Source organism: Cucurbita moschata, unplaced genomic scaffold (genome assembly GCF_002738365.1).
Source record: "Cucurbita moschata cultivar Rifu unplaced genomic scaffold, Cmos_1.0 Cmo_Scf00007, whole genome shotgun sequence".
Lineage (NCBI taxonomy): Eukaryota > Viridiplantae > Streptophyta > Magnoliopsida > Cucurbitales > Cucurbitaceae > Cucurbita > Cucurbita moschata.
Genome location: NW_019268523.1, coordinates 2,810,937 through 2,827,069, shown reverse-complemented (window position 1 = coordinate 2,827,069; position 16,133 = coordinate 2,810,937). Strand labels below are relative to the sequence as shown.

The window sequence follows — 16,133 nt, the reverse complement described above, 5'->3', positions numbered from 1 at the left end:
GCATGAAATAGCTTTGTGATTTTAATTAGAATTAAATTGTAGTTATATATTAGCCACAAAATTTTAAAATAATTCACTGATCAGTTTAAAAATAGAATTAGATGGATCTTTCAAGATTACAATTTTAAACTTCTGGATAGAAATATAAATTTTAAATTACAAAAATTAAAACGAACACATTTCCTCACAGATTAATTATTACAGGGTAGCATAAAATATTAGAAATTAAATTGTTGCACTTAGAAATAACAAAGCAAAAATTTCCAATATTGTGGCTTACGTGAAGCTATGGACTGCATAATCAAAATTTAAATTTTATTTTTAGTTTAATAATAATTAACATACTAATAAGTTAATTAAATAATATATGTAAAATAAAAATTATAAAAAAATTACACATATTTATAATTTAAACACATTAAAATTATGAAGGAAAATTAATATATTTTTCTAAAATCTTTTTGACAGGTAAAGAAGGTTGTAGTTATGGAATAAAATCAGTTATCATACATAAAATTTTTAAAAAACATAATATTCGATAACAATACTAAATTAAAATTCAAAGAGAACACAGATGGATAATGGAGAAGATAAATAATAAATTCGACTGGGATTTCAATCTCTATTATAACGACCAAAAATGAATGAGCGAAATGCAAATATAAATGGCCAAAGGTTTCAAAAACCCCAGCCAAAATCCAAAGAGATCCAAACCCAAAAAATCTCAAACACTAATCATATTAATCAAGAAAAATCGCTTGCAAAATAAGAAAGGGATCGAAATTATTAACGCTTCTTCGAGACACCAACAGTCTTCCCTCGGCGTCCAGTAGTCTTAGTGTGCTGACCACGGACACGAAGACCCCAGTAGTGTCGCAGCCCACGGTGGTTCCTGCACATGATTTTATCACCGAACTTAGTATTAAGGCCATTAGACATCAAAATACAGAGCTTAGGTCGAGTTTGCATCATCAGAATCAGGCCAGAGAGTAAAAGATAAACAATGCACTGCCCCGACATCGTACTCAAACATTTATCAAAAGTAGAGAAGATGATCAACAGTCGTAAGCACAGAGGTTTTGAAATGGTAAGTGGATACAAAGCTCTGCCCCGGCGTCGCGTATTACTCAAATTGTTCGCTCGAATATATCAGGGACAATCTATCTAAGTCTTCTTCCAATAACCATAAATACTTTGAAATTACATAGATACACCATAGTAAAAAATCGACAACTTCAAGACTTGGTTGATCCATTAGGAAACTTTCTATTTCGGCAAAGATTATCCTTTCCGGTATCTAAACAGAAAATTACTAATACATTATATCTTGATCGGACGGATAGACAACTAACAATGTCAAATGGCAATAAAGTTAACAGTTTCAAGAGCCTTATAATCTAATATTGTGTGCTCAATGAAACCAAAAACATATATGTTGCTAATAAGAATCACCTGATCTTCTTCAATCGCTCCAAGTCGTCTCTCAGCTTCATGTCGAGAGCATTCGATACCACCTGTGAGTACTTACCATCCTTGTAGTCCTTCTGTCTATTCAAAAACCAGTCAGGAATTTTGAACTGTCGGGGGTTCGCAACAACCACCATGAGATTGTCCAGCTCGGCCGCAGTTAATTCACCAGCCCTAAAGTCAGAAGAACACATTTTAAAAAAATGTATTAAGGGCGATTACACAAATATAATCAACAAATCCTCAACGATAAACTACCAAGATTATATCCTAAACAATCAACGTTTAGATTGAATACGAATCCATTGAAAAACATTATTGCATCTGCATAGGCAGAAGAACATGAATTCAGTCGTTTAGTTTTTCTCTCATGATACTCCTAAACTACATTAGGTACCTTAAATCCTAGCAAAATACCAACTACATTAATCTTTAATTTGGATCTTGACATCACAAATACAGAATATCGAGCAAATACAGCATTTTAAACAAGTATGAGCTTGTGGAACTGTTCTAAAAACAATCTGTTAACGAACATAAACCTAATGAAAACATATCTGATTAACTTAGACTACAAAAAAGAGATCTCCTTACGATCTCATGGATCACTAACATGAACGAGAAAAGGAATACCTTTTGTTCATGTCAACATCGGCTTTTTTGCAAACCATGTTGGCGAGACGCCTTCCAATACCTTTGATGGAAGTAAGAGCGAACATAATCTTCTGCTTCCCATCGACATTAGTGTTGAGCACACGCAAAATGTGCTGGAAATCTTCGTTCGCAACCAACGACTGTATCGACGATAAAAAGAAAACATTAAGACGTTCGTAAAGAGATAGAGGTTCATCCGATTAAGGAGAAGAAATAGTACAACAATGGTGAAGAAAATAAGGCATCGAGGTTCACCATTTTGACGGCAGACGGCGAGCGGCTTCGTCCTGATGCTTCTTCTCCCAGAGGCTGCAACAAAACGAACGACTTACCTGGTGAAAGAGGCCGAAAATTAGGGTTTTATATTAGGCATATTTTTCTTCTAGGGTTGATTGTTTCTGTGAAAAGCCTACTTTACCCTTTTAAATGAATTTCATAAATGCCTGTTCAGGACATTTTGAACTCGGCCCATTTATAGGCCTGGTTTTCGTTTGAGATCTGGCCCATTTATTTTTAATTTAATTGAAATTTGTCATATAACTATATTTTTTTTTAGCTATTTAAATTTTTATTTTTCATAACTAATTGTATTGATTTTTTTTTTTTTTTTTTAACTCAATTGAAAATTGAATTTATTGGTAATTTTTCTTACTTTTGCATAGTTATAATATAGTTTCTACATTTTGGATATTCTAATTTACACCAATTATATGTTTACCACTACTTATTAAGCGTTTAATTGTAACATTGGACAATGATTAGAGATTGTCAACAATGATTAGAGGTTGTTACCGACCAACATTGCCCACCACCATTCACCACTACTGTCGACGACCACCATACCATGGCAATTGCTGATTCGAGGTTGTCGTCGACCAGCATTGCCCGCCACCAATCACCACCTATTGCCGACGACCACCATACCATGGCAGTTGTTGATTCGAGGTTGTCGCCGACCAGCATTGCCCACCACCAGTCACCACCTACTGCTGACGACCACCATACCATGGCAATTGCCGATTAGAATTGTCCACCACCAATCATCACCTACTGTCGACGACCACCATACATTGACAATTGTCGTTGCCCACCACCAATTACCCACCTACTACCGACAGACCACCATACCATTGGTCATAGCATTTTAGATATAAATTTAAACTTTATACTCTTCGTTTTCGTTAATAGTTCACTTTATAGCAACTCGATATTGGCACATTTTCTATGTTGATTTTTTAAATTTAATATTTAAAATTAAAATCAAACCACCAACCTTAATGTTTAAACAAAATATGTGAATTCTTCTTAAAAGCCAAAATACCATATTTCATATATTCCAAAATAATATTATTCTTATAATAAAATTAACTAAATATCTTCTGGATCGGTTAAGAACTTTCAACTTTTTTAGCACCACAATTAGAGTCAGATATAAAACAAATAGTACAAAATGACACGGCTCCATATCTCATAGCCTTCAGCACGCAGGAAAGACCTGTGTGCAACATACTGATCACATCTCTGTGTTCCAAAAGCCTTCCCAATTGGTCACTCCCATCAAACTAGCCTACTCCGGACTGATGATTACCTCGGAAGTGTTCGTCTCGACTCGGGAAAGAACGGGGAACTGAACATCAGGATCACATGGGAACCAAGAACGACCATACTAGAAATGGCCCGAGCATAGCCAGGTCTTGTTCAAAACCATTTGCTGCCATGACTAAACTATCAAATGACACCAAAACCGACGACACTGTGGCATGAACATATTATACGAACCTTATAAGAATCCTTGTTTGGCATAGCTGCAAAACCGACCGGGTGTGAGATCCATTAGGAATGAAATGGAGATAACATATGAAGAATTTACCTGGAGAAACAGAAAATAACAGAAGATAGAGCAGTGCCAACAAGTTCATGCTACTCTTAATTCATTTGATGGTAAGAAGATCCAAATTACATGTGCTAGACCGACCAGACCAATCACTGAAATAACACAGGGTTTATAACACATACAAAACAGATACAACTAGATAACAAGATAGGTGAGGGACTTGGTTACTCTGTCATAGTGTTACTGTACTGTACATGATCATCTCATCATATGAAAAAGTACCAACCTCTGGCCAGAATAAGGAACTATGATGACATTATGAGGTTTTATTTCTCAAACAGAATGAGAAAGCTTAGTAGTAGTAGCTAATAATACGAAACCCGCTGCTTTCGAATCAATCAATACTTACTATTTCTCTATGTAAACCTCTCGCCTATCGTCCCTGAGTAAATTTGCAGCCAATGCCCGAGTTAATTTCACAAAGAAATAGAGCACCCTAATTCCTTGGCAGCAACGTGAAGACCCTCGACGGGCATTCCAGTTACGAGTCGACTATGAGCTTCCCAAGTTAAGCATTTTTCAAGGTCATCTTTCCAGTTAATGGCTTCCATGTCGAAGTACTGAAAAGATGAACTGTGAACACCGTTTATGTTCTTATGTGCAGATCTACCGACATATGAACCAGTTTGCAGAATATCGCGAAGAACTGATGTACTCAAAGTACGGACATGTGCACTTGGATGAGAAAGGCACCGAACCGTAGCTGGTAGACGACACTGTATGAACAAGTTCATTTCTATCAAAGTGCAGTTTATTGACAATTGGGTTATGATTTCTGATTTTAGGGGCATAATCAATTTAACAAGTCTAACCATGATGTCAAGTTTCCTTGAATCAAAATTTATTTGAGCAACCACTTGAAAAATGAAAAAAATTACCTTCAAAAGGTTGGCAAGACCGTCTGCGATGGACAACCCGGATTCTCCCAACTCTAGCACAGGTCGAACTGCTTGAGCTGTTGCTTCCAGGAGCTGCCCATATAAATGAGAAATTTAAATACCAACAAGCAACTAAGTTCATAGTGTTACAACTAAAATGTATCTTATCTTCAGTGTTCAATTGTTCCTCTCCCTCCCATCTCTTTGATTTTTCACCTCTTAAGAGTATAGGTTGCTTTGTTTTTATCCCGAACCTTTCCCCCTTTATGCCCACGTAAAGTCATGAAATTTTTGAGGTCAGAATTTTATATTCACCTCAAGTTGGGGCAAAGTGCAAGCTTCTCCGTCTACCAGCATTCCATCTGTAGCACGTAAAAGAAGGTCGGATGCGCTTGCTAAAGTTATTAATGATTCCAGCGTATCATGATTTCTCATGAGTTCAACAATCAATTTGATGATCCGCTGGTTGATTCTCCACATCTTCTGCCCTTGGTTATCATCTTTAGCAATCCAAGGCTGGAATTCTTTATCAGCCTGACAATCCCAGAAAGCAATAGACTCAACTATAATACATGAAGCATTCAATAGAGAGATAAAGCCAGAAATCGTTCGTCTAGCCGTAAATCTTTGCTACATGGAAAAGGCGTTCTTCGCTATTATAAAAAGATTGATGGCATTAACATATTTATTTACCACGAATAGGAATCGTGATAGTTTTAATGAAAATGATTAAGAATAAATTGAAGCAATAAACAAGTTGACTAGAAAATAGACCTGAAGCACAACAGCTGCAGCTGCTTTTGCTGGGGATGCAGATACAACATTGCATAATGCATCGACTACCTATAAAATTGAAGCATATATGTCAGTCATAATCCCTGCTTACAATGGACAGAAAGAAGGCAGCAGTTAGCTTACCTGTCTCCATCCCTGCAGAGCAGACGTGCCTTCTGCACTGGGTTGAATTTCGGGGGTCGCAATTAACTTGTGCCATAAAAGTGAAACAACGGAGAAACATAACTCTTGCTTCTCTGCCAGAACTGATCTCAAGAGAATTTGTGCACATCCATTGAATCCTATATGCCTATCAATTGTGAGAAAATTTGCAAGTTCAGAAGCATCTAACTGGAAACTCGCTATACGCTTTCCCAACATGTTTTCCAAGTCAACATTTGAATCTGATGCTCTTTCAAATGAAAGTTTCGATCTAACATGGCATGACTCTTCGGATTTAGGGACAGATTGTTGTCCAGTCTCGAAGTAGACATGGTCATCGTGTTGAGTTGGTTTTCGGCCTGCTGAAGACACACAAGAGTATTCAGAAATTGGTGCATGCACTAGGTGCACTTCTAATGGCTCAGCCCTATTGACAATAGATGCAACAGCTTTGCTGTGAATATCAATGAGGTTGTAAAGCGATGAAGCCCGGGTGTAAATTTCTTCGTCCCACTTGCACCGCATCAAAACGGAGAGAGCATGCATGCAAGCTCTTGACCGTCGAAATAGTTCTGAAACATGAGCAGCAACCATAGCAGCAGCAACTATTTCATTTGAACTGTAACTCCAGGATGTTCCGAGAGATGAAGGCTTCAGGGAAAAGAGAGCCTCCAAAATTGATAAGATTCTGTGAGTATGGCGAATTGCCGAGTCAATACTACTTTGAAGTTCGAAAGAAGATCCATTTATTTTGACTAACTTGGCCACATCTTGCAAACTTTTAAAACTCGAATGCTTCCTTCCCCGTGACATCAATGGAAATAGCTGCAGTTCACAAGCAAGAGCACAAACAGCAGCAAGAACATAAGAATCAAAAGCTGATACAGGTCCTTGTTTATTCATCCTACTTTTTGTTTCTTTTCTTTTTCTGGACATGTCTTGATCGGGCTCAACCCTTTCTTCTTCCTGAAAATTCCCACTGTCGCTTCTTCTTTTCTTTCTTCCGTTCGATTGAGCTTCATGACTTACACAAACAGTCAACACAATAAAAAGTAAACGTGAAGCAAGCTCTTCAGAGGCACATGATTCTAAGAAAAGAGAGTGAACCATCATCCGGAGCTCCGATAGTGAAAGGTTTTTAGAGGCACAGCCAATTCCAGAAAGATATTTGAGTTTCCTTGTACGCTCTGATGAAGTCTCGGATGGAAATGCTCTTTGAAGAATCGCTTCTACCGTAGCAACAAATATCTTCATCAGACATGCTTCGGATGGACTGCCACGAGGAAGATATTCAAGGACCTTAAGAAGTGGTATGTACAGATTCCAAGACAATAGGGGAGGTTGTAATGGCGTTGCAACAACAATTTCTGGAAGATCAACTGCAGAAGAACTTAACGGAATCAAGCCATAAGCAGCTTCCCAAATGGTACAGATTCTCCATTCAACTTCCAGACCATGGGCACAAAGCATGGATGCAATCCCTTGGGCAGTTGCTTCAATTGTCGCTTCTGCTGCTGGAACTTCTATCTGGAATAAGCCAATAAAGCTTGAATGTTAGAAACTATAATAATTGTAACAGACGAGCATTCATAACATCCCAAGTTATAATTTTGTGTTAAGTGCAGTCCAATAGGTACCTGTCTCCGGTAGGACGATATATAATCACCCAATGGTTCGTGTTGAATTTCAGCTCCCTCAACTTGCCTCAAAGGAGGAAAAAGCAACGCAGGTTGGGAGAGTATCCGGAAAAGTAACGCTGCTGCAGCGTCAGCAGCAATACCGACTCGCATCGACATTGCAGTTCCTATGGCACGTAAGAAATGCAAGTGCATCCAGTTCCTAGGAAGCTGCAGTAAATAAAATTCGATTAAGATATAGATGAAATAGAAACATGACGAGTCAATTAGCAACTGTATCACATCTTATCCATACAAATGAAAAAAGAGGAGAAGATATAGACACAGAAGATCCATTAACCAATCAGTAGCAATCAGCAGATAATTTTTCCATCAACTGGAGATAATTCCTGGAATTCAATAACTATGTATACCTGTTTACCAACTATGCAAGCAAGCGAGACGAACCATATCTATACCACTTCAACATTTAAATCTTTTCGTATGTGGAACAAACCCTGCAGTTGGGTTCAATGAAGTTATGGATGGGTACCATATTTTGAATAAAATTAGTTTATTATGTGCCTTATTATATTGGTCTAGCCTTAGACTCTAGGAAGCCTGCAAATTTAAGGAACAAAACAAGAATGTTGTTATATATAGTTGTTCACAATTTTTTTTTAAAAAAAAATCTGTTTACTCCCATCCAACATCACTTCCCTCCTAAATTTTAGAGAGAAGATTAAATGAAGTGGAAATTCAAAAAAGGGACTGACATAATTTTATTTTTCTCAGCTAGCTTGCATCTTCAGAAAAGATAATCAAAATCGGTTGATACTAAAACTACATTAATATTTGGGAATCAACCATCAAACCTTGAATTTATTCTCATTTTTGTTTTCATCCGTTGGTCGGGTAGTTTGCTTTTGTGGAAATAAGAACTGGTTGCTTTAATTAATAAATGGATAACTTTATTTTATGAGATAATAAAAGGCTAGTCACTCCTAAGCATTCCAAGGACATCACGATGCAGGAGTTAATGAATATTTTTGTTGTTATGTCTGCTGAAAATTTAATTTTATCACAGGACAAAGATTTTATGTAACTAAGAAAACTGGTGATAGCAATTATGTTAAGCCTACTGGGGCATAATATTCTTGGTTTGCAGGTTTTGTTCAAGAATTGAGCAATTGTTCTTTTTTGGCATAAACTTTTTTGCCCTTTTTTCCGATTCTTTTCTACCTTTCTCTCTTTTTCCAAAATCTCCAACAGAAGTGAATAATTTCAAGGGAGTGAAAAGGAAAAAGAAAGTATGTGAAGCAAAATAATAGCATCAACACTAAAACTGGCTTACTCTTATTCCAGACGCGTAGTCTTCAGCAGCCCGAAGGAGCTCTACAAGCTGAACAGCCGCATCAAGAGCATCGGGAGCCCATGAAGGACGTGCTTCTAGAAGCCCAAGAAGAAGTCTTTGAGTAGCACTTGGAGTAGCGATAGCGTAATACCTAAGTAAAAAATATATGAGTATGCCATTGAGGCTAAGTTGAAAATATTTAAAAATTTCATTGTCTTTCTTCCAAATAAGAATTTGACCTGTGAAATAAACGTGCATAAGGCTCTAAAGCAGGTAGGCCAGCAACTAGATGCTCATCCAAGGCTGTAGTGGGTGGAGGAAGTAAAAGTGCAGGAACAGCTGCTGCTGTTAAAGTGGCAGTCTCATAACGAGCGACTTCTTCATCACATACACTTAATATAACACCAGCACCATTAGCAACCGCCCATCTTGGAGTTGACGGTACAAGTTGCGGATGCTTTCCAGACCCACGAGATGTAGCTATGAGAAAGAAAAAAAAAAAAAAAAAAAAAGATAGCATTGAAAGCCCTTGTCTCGATATGGAAATACTAACCAATCTTTTGAATAATAAATTTATATCATACATTAATGGAAGAAGAAAAAAGTAACATCAACGAAGAAATTTCATTCAGTTCGTTAAAAGGATAATGGGCAAACCAGTTGTAGGCGGCTTTAGTTCTCCAGCTGCATATTTACCCATAACACCACTACACCTGTCGGATGCAAATCATTGTTAGATCAGGTGAAATAATCTGACAGAAAAATCAAAACGATCACGCTTAGAGCATCAATGGACTTCAACAGTTGAAACACATTTCTTTCCTTACGAATGGATTTGAACTCTTTGAACTCCAAATAAGTTCAGAGTCGAGTCCGAGGCTTAACCACTACCATATCATTACTAACACTTCTAGTTAAATATGAATCTGAAGAAATAAAAGGTGACCCTCTCTTTTAGAGCGTCCAAGTACACATACAGATTCAAAATTGGTTTCCATGATTGCATATGCACGACAGATAACCTCCCGAGTCCTACTACTTTCGTTGATGTAAATACTAAAATTTGAACATAACTGCTCACCAGCGGAAGTAGTCGCTTCTGATGCCTAGAGGTGCCGCAAGCAATATGTCCGTGATCCACGGAGAAAGGGGCCTTAAGGGCTTCCTTTCCTGATTCGAAGGAGTCTGGCTGGGTGCCACATTGCTCGAGTCACTGGTTGTTGTATCGGTGTCACAACCACTTCTTTCTCCTTCCATATTCTGTTGTTCCGTCTTATATATGGGACGATTATAATGAGTCAAAATTCTCAAGATCTCACCACATGCCAGAGCCCACTGTTCAGAGTAATCGTGCTGAGGAAAACAATACATGTGAGGCAACATACAACTCTGAATCTAATCGAAGCTAAAAAGAGAAGATAAAGTAGGAAATCACCATTTAAATTACCTCTGCGTCCGGGCAGAATAAGGATATGAAAGATGAAAAGGGAGAACCACTCTTGCAATACACCATAGAACCGTCAATAATACAAGAAATAATTGGAAGAATAACCGCATGCCCGTGCTCCGGATGATGAAGAACAAAAGTTGCTGGATGATATTTTCAACCATAAAGGGCAATTATTTAGTGCTCAATCGTAGAACATTTAATGACAATGAAATGAGAATTAAACTACTGATGACAAGATAGATTGGCCCTTACCCAAGACATCATCAATGAGGCGCTTTTCCTTCCATGGATAATGGCTACGTATTAACTGCAGCAAGAGTACACATCAAGAAGCTACACTCATAACCACTAAAAGTCCTAAGTCTCCACAAAACTTAGGATTTCTCGAGAGTATAATATTCGAGTAGAAAACGGGTAAGGGAAAAACCTCTGCAATATCCTCCGGAAATTGTTCTGATGTGAACTGACCCAAGCACTCAACATAAGTAGTGATTTCAGCCTAAACGCCAAGGTTTAAGATAGCATGTGTTAGTTACCGCTCAAATGAAAATAAATATAATTTGATTCACAGGAAAGTTGAGTCATCATATCTAAAAGCATTTGACAAACTTTCAAGAACCAACCATTTTCCCAGGTTGCACTATCTAAACAAAAGTAAAACCAACAACAAGGCAAAATGTTTTTGAAAAATGAATGGATTCTCAAGTGAATTGGAGAGATGAAAACTTGGCTCACTTTTCTTTGTTGCTCGTCTCGAGGCGGAGTCCAAAACAAGGACGAAAACTGGAGACGATCTATCCACCTTTCAGATGAACTAGCCATCATACAGAACAAGAAAGAGTCTACTTAAATAACCACTGGGAATAGTCCACAATTTCGCCAGCCTCTCATTTACCATCCAAAAGATAAACCTCAAGCTTTAACGTCCAACACCACCGCTACCAGTCAAGAATCAAAATATCGTAACTCAACATCCCAGATAGGCACCCGATTAAGATTAGCAAAATTGAAATAAAAATAAACTGAAAATCAAGGCAACTGGAGCAGCTCCTTCAAAGAAATTTACAAGTATGAGCAGCTCAAAGCTTCCAGTAATCCTGCCTTTCAAATCTGTTCCAGAGCTTACCAACGTCTTCAAAGAAATTTTACAAGTATGAGCAGCTCAAAGCTTCCAGTAATCCAGCCTTTCAAATCTGCTCCAGAGCTACCAACGCCTTCAATGTTACGAAAGAATACGCAGAAATCTGATTTCTGTTCAAAGAGAGCCATAAAATCAGAGGAAACGTCGTGAAATGAAACAAATAACCCGAAATTCTATCTAAATGAACCGAAATAAGACAAGAATTACAAAAGAAAATAAACCGATACACATAAATTTATGATTATAACCTAATATTATCATAAGACCTTCATTAAGGAAGCATATGAGCTCTATTTCGACGGAAAAACAGGGTACAGAGATCTCAAAAATGGATCGGAAATTCAGAACCACAGACAGAGAGATAAATCGTATAAAATTCAACCAGATTAACATCCAGAACCCGAAAGAAAGAGGAAAAGGGCAAAAATTAAAAACGAAAAAACAAAAACAAAATAGAACAGAAACCTGGAAGATTTCAGTCGAACGAGCGGCTGAACAAGCAACTCCGATGGCCGAGGAAGCAAAAAAATTACTGTAACAACTGAGATTGCGATATTATACAAACAAAAAAAATATAGGGATTTTTACAGAATTATTTTCAGCGGCTGAGTTTTGGTTCAAGCGTAGAGAGAGAATGATGAAGAGAGAAGAGAGAGGAGAGAGAAAGCGAGAAGGAAGATATGACAGATCTTTAGCAGGGCTCTAGGCTTAAGTTGGCTGCATACGTGGCACTGATATTTTCCTCTCGCCTTGGGGACTAAGCGCAGTGCCGCGTCATGCCCATCGTGAGAGGTCCATGCATGCCCCCATCCCATGTATACATCACATCCATACCCACGTGGCTTCTTTTTCCTTTTCCTTTTCCTTTTCTTTTCTTTTTTTATGGTTTATGGAACTAAAAGCGAATTTCCGCAAAAATCATAAAAAATATTATTCTTCTTTTTTCTTATATCACAATAATATTAATTTATTCGCTTTACCATTTTTTTAATTAAATAAAAAACAATAATTTGACGTTTTTTTTTCTCTCGTTTTCGCGTCTCATCGTAATTTCTTCATCAGAGATTATTGTCACAAAGATGTTATATATGACGAAAATATCATACGATACAAATATAATTAATTAAATATATTAAATTAATTATACTTCCATTAGCTAATACTAAACTTTACTTTAAAAATTATAAATATTATTATACGTATGCAATGGCAAATATAAAATTACTCGACCAAATCAAAATATTATTCTCTCACAATCACGATTTTATTCTTCCAAATCTCATTTAAACTCAAAGTTTGAAAATTAAAATATTAATTATGTCATTCATAAAGCTTTTTTATAAAATTAAAGAATATTTTGCGATAAATATTTAATTGTTACACTTTAATTAATATTATAATAATCCAACTAATTAATTTGTTTTTAGGTTTAGAATCTTGTATGATAAATATTCAAATTTTTTACTATAAGATTTTATTCTAACAAAAAAAAATCATTTATGTATTTAAAATAATACATTGAATTATTTTATTTTATAAGGTAAGAATGTAGGAGAAAAGAATAAATTGGTCGAAGAATGATAACGAATAAACGGTATTTATAACTAGCCTTAGATATTTTGAGAGTTTTAATCACGTGTGGCTACAATGTATTTATCTACCTTCCCGTGAGTCGTTGACTTTAATGTACAATGTTCGTGAGATGTTGACTATGGTAGTATGTGAAACCAAGACGATAATTGATTTTTTTTTCTTTTATAATTTTTTTAGTTCAAATAATTCGAGACTATTTAGTTAGTAATAATACCCTTCCATTGCAAACTTAAATAATTATTGCAATTTTAATCTTAAACATGACAGTAGGTAAGAAAACATTAAAAAAATAAATTTAAATTCTATATATATATATTTGGTTAGTTTTGACATAATTATTTATATATATATATATATATATATATATATATATATATATATATATATATATATATATATGTGGTTAGTTTTGACATAATTATTTAATCGTAGTGTAAAATTAATAAGATTGATAGTATACTATAAAATTTTAATATTTAAATGTTTAAAATTAATAAGTGCTTGAAAAAGAGTTGACTTAATTTTGTTATAAAATATTTAAATATTGGAGCTTAGTGGGAGAAGAGATGCATAGAGGGACGGCCACTTTTCAAAGTGGAAACACTCGAGAATCAATTCGAGTCAAAAGATGGTAAATTAATTTTTATTTTTTGTGCTTCTCCACTTCATTTGACCTTATTAATAAATATTATAATTTATGAATTTGTGCTTCTATTTTACTAATAATTTATATTTCCTTAAAAGCTTATTTTATTATTAAAAAAAATAATTGTTTAAAAAATGGGAAGATTTTGGTTTAAATTGACAGGGTTCAATGGGACAGACCATAGAAAAGTGTCTCTGTAGATTGTATCACGGCTCAGCCAGAAAAGGGAGTATGGATTTTGACTGTGGTGGACTGACTCACCAACAGAAAGAAAATTGCAAATTTGTTGCAACTAAACCGCCCATATTCCTTAAATGAGTAAAACCCTCTACTCCAATTAGATATTAAACCGTGGGTCGTGAATGATAGTTGGCATTAGAGTCACGCTTTGTGCGTGTAGTCAAACAAGAAAGTCGGAAAATGAACCCGAGGGTATGATATTTGTGTTGTCAGACTCGGTAACGATTTGAGAGTTGAACAAAAGTGTCTTGTGTCGGCACGTCGTTAGGAGGAGTCTTACCCGTCATGTAGAAAGAACCAAACTAATTTGTTAAGGGCTCGAGAAACTAAAAAATGGACAACAAATCATAGGAAACTGTACGAGATAGAGTGTCTTCCAAAGAACGGCTATCCTAAGAAAAATAATATTAATGATATCTCGTCAAATGGTTAAAATATGATCTAAAATACGAATAAATTTTAATAGAGTTATTAAAGGTTATACAATATTCTCATTTTTTAATTTAATTTGAAAATACATTTAAAATAATATATCTAAATATTATGCTTTCCATCGTAATGCTTTTGAGTTAATGAAAGACACGATCTTGATGTCCACTTGGCATTCCACTTTCCCAAATACTCGACACATTTTTTCCTTAAAAAAGAAAACATGTGTCACTTTCAAAATTCGAATTCGTCATCTAATTGGACCCGACATTTCCTTACATCTCTACAATATGGTCACATTACCTACTTTTCACTTTTTAAGAATGATATGATTTTTGTAACGCCCCGTGCTTTTCACTTTCAAAATTCGAATTCGTCACTTCTTAAGAATGTTGTAGGGGATGTGGGAGAATATTGGGACCATCAGGTGCTGAATTCGAATTTTGAACCCCCACAAGTCATTTCAACATGTTTTGTTCTTACTCACATGGCATAACCACGACCTAGAAAACCACTTTTTTTTTTCCAGGATACTCGGGAACAACTTCTACGAGTCGACTAATCCCTTTTGAGGCCAACTCGTGTATGGGTCAACCAAGATCCATTTTGTCCTCTCTAAGCAAGAATCGACTAATATTGTCAGATATCAAAGATATAAGGAATCAAACAAAGTTTAACCAAGTGACCTTTAAAAAGGTTGGTTCAAACCTACGAACAATTGGATGAGCGAGTTAAGAGACCAAACCTTCAGACTCCCAAAGAATAAGAAACTTGGTAACCGTGTACGTGATTTAACGTCACACCCCATATTTAACGTTACTTGTTTTGCTTGACAATTATACAATTTTCTTATAAAAAAATAAATTCATAATTGGGCTATTTTTCGAAATTGATAAAATACTAAACAAAACCACGGCGGAAATGGTAGGCATCGAGCTGCTTCACCGTAGGTGTGACACGTGTTAGATTGGTGGGTAGCAAAATTACGGGCAGGATTCACGGTCAGAGCCTAAAAATATCTTGCCTCTCTAGATATTTTTGCACTTAGTGGGTCCCACAAAGCAACGGCCAATTAGAACATAGCTCCAGATATGTACGGATCTTTAAACTCTCGCCTTCTCCTTTCCCCTCTGACGTGGCCCATTACGATGCGAGAAACTTATATCGATCTCGATTTTCGGTACTGGCCACTGTATCCACGTGGCCCCCACGTTTGTTAGAAGTGGTCCCCACTTCCTATGTATGATATATCTCGAACATGTATGTCATGTCGTGGCTAAGCTATGGAACCACCATTCTTACGTGTTCTTTTCTGATTCGTTGGAATTTTTTAATTTTTTAAATCTTTTTCTCATCTGTGTGGGTTCTCCATTAATTTATAATTTTATTTTATTATTGAAGTTAATACGGTCTTTCTAATTTTAATTTAATTTAAAAATATAAAAAATATAAAATTTAAGATTATAACTCATTAATACTCATTATTAATTTAAGATTATTTGATTTTTTATTTTAAAAATGCGCCGAAAAAACATCTCGGGTTTCAAAATAAATACTTCAGCAAAATTTAATTAAAATATAAATTAAATTTAAATTGAGAAAAAAAAATGGGGATAAATGGATTGACTCAAAAGTAAGATATATTTTTGTGAATTTTATAATACAAACGGTCGTTGGTCGGCGAGTCGGCACCGAAGGAACTTGTCAATTATTTTTTATTTTATTAAAAAATATATATAAATGGACATGACACGTCCGCGGTAATTATTTCCTCAGCTTATTTTATATAGCTTTTATATCTCTTAATCGAGTTTTTTTTTTTTTTTTTTTTTTTT

At 35.7% G+C, this 16,133-nt stretch overlaps 2 protein-coding genes across 6 annotated transcripts; both read right to left on the bottom strand.

Annotated features, from left to right (window-relative positions):
* Window positions 1-581: 581 nt before the first annotated feature.
* On the bottom strand, window positions 582-2,509 carry LOC111445638 (40S ribosomal protein S18-like). Its single transcript, XM_023084147.1, has 4 exons — window positions 2,377-2,509; window positions 2,101-2,261; window positions 1,453-1,641; window positions 582-892 (listed from the first exon to the last, which is right to left on the bottom strand). The coding sequence occupies exons 1-4, from the start codon at window positions 2,377-2,379 to the stop codon at window positions 787-789; spliced, it is 459 nt and encodes a 152-aa protein (XP_022939915.1). The 5' UTR covers window positions 2,380-2,509; the 3' UTR covers window positions 582-786.
* Window positions 2,510-3,507: 998 nt separating this feature from the next.
* LOC111444896 (protein GIGANTEA-like) lies at window positions 3,508-12,076 on the bottom strand. 5 transcript variants are annotated; one of them, XR_002710754.1, is made up of 17 exons: window positions 11,856-12,076; window positions 11,399-11,500; window positions 10,985-11,187; window positions 10,677-10,748; window positions 10,502-10,556; window positions 10,247-10,389; window positions 9,881-10,152; window positions 9,457-9,512; window positions 9,039-9,279; window positions 8,800-8,950; window positions 7,467-7,676; window positions 5,812-7,356; window positions 5,668-5,736; window positions 5,209-5,427; window positions 4,894-4,986; window positions 4,365-4,731; window positions 3,508-3,991 (listed from the first exon to the last, which is right to left on the bottom strand). XR_002710754.1 is itself a non-coding variant. In XM_023083017.1 (16 exons), exons 3-16 carry the CDS (start codon window positions 11,072-11,074, stop codon window positions 4,432-4,434), a joined length of 3,516 nt encoding a protein of 1,171 aa, XP_022938785.1. In that variant the 5' UTR covers window positions 11,075-11,187; window positions 11,376-11,500; window positions 11,856-12,076; the 3' UTR covers window positions 4,018-4,431. The 5 variants fall into 5 exon arrangements, 3 of the variants coding, with proteins under 3 accessions (XP_022938785.1, XP_022938784.1, XP_022938786.1); XR_002710753.1 differs by having other exon boundaries at window positions 3,508-3,926; XM_023083017.1 differs by lacking the exon at window positions 3,508-3,991 and having other exon boundaries at window positions 4,018-4,731; window positions 11,376-11,500.
* Between the last annotated feature and the right edge of the window lie 4,057 nt (window positions 12,077-16,133).

Excerpts from the sequence above, each read along its gene's own strand:
- LOC111445638 (XM_023084147.1), bottom strand. Across the intron at positions 1,642-2,100 it reads GATGTTGACATGAACAAAAG|GGCTGGTGAATTAACTGCGG; the intron begins GTATTCCTTTTC and ends TTCTGACTTTAG. Across the intron at positions 893-1,452 it reads GAGCGATTGAAGAAGATCAG|GAACCACCGTGGGCTGCGAC; the intron begins GTGATTCTTATT and ends AATCATGTGCAG.
- LOC111444896 (XM_023083017.1), bottom strand. The coding sequence starts at position 11,074 with ATGATGGCTAGTTCATCTGAAAGGTGGATAGATCGTCTCCAGTTTTCG. Across the intron at positions 9,513-9,880 it reads AGAAGCGACTACTTCCGCTG|GTGTAGTGGTGTTATGGGTA; the intron begins GTGAGCAGTTAT and ends TGCATCCGACAG. Across the intron at positions 4,732-4,893 it reads GTCTTGCCAACCTTTTGAAG|TGTCGTCTACCAGCTACGGT; the intron begins GTAATTTTTTTC and ends TTGTTCATACAG.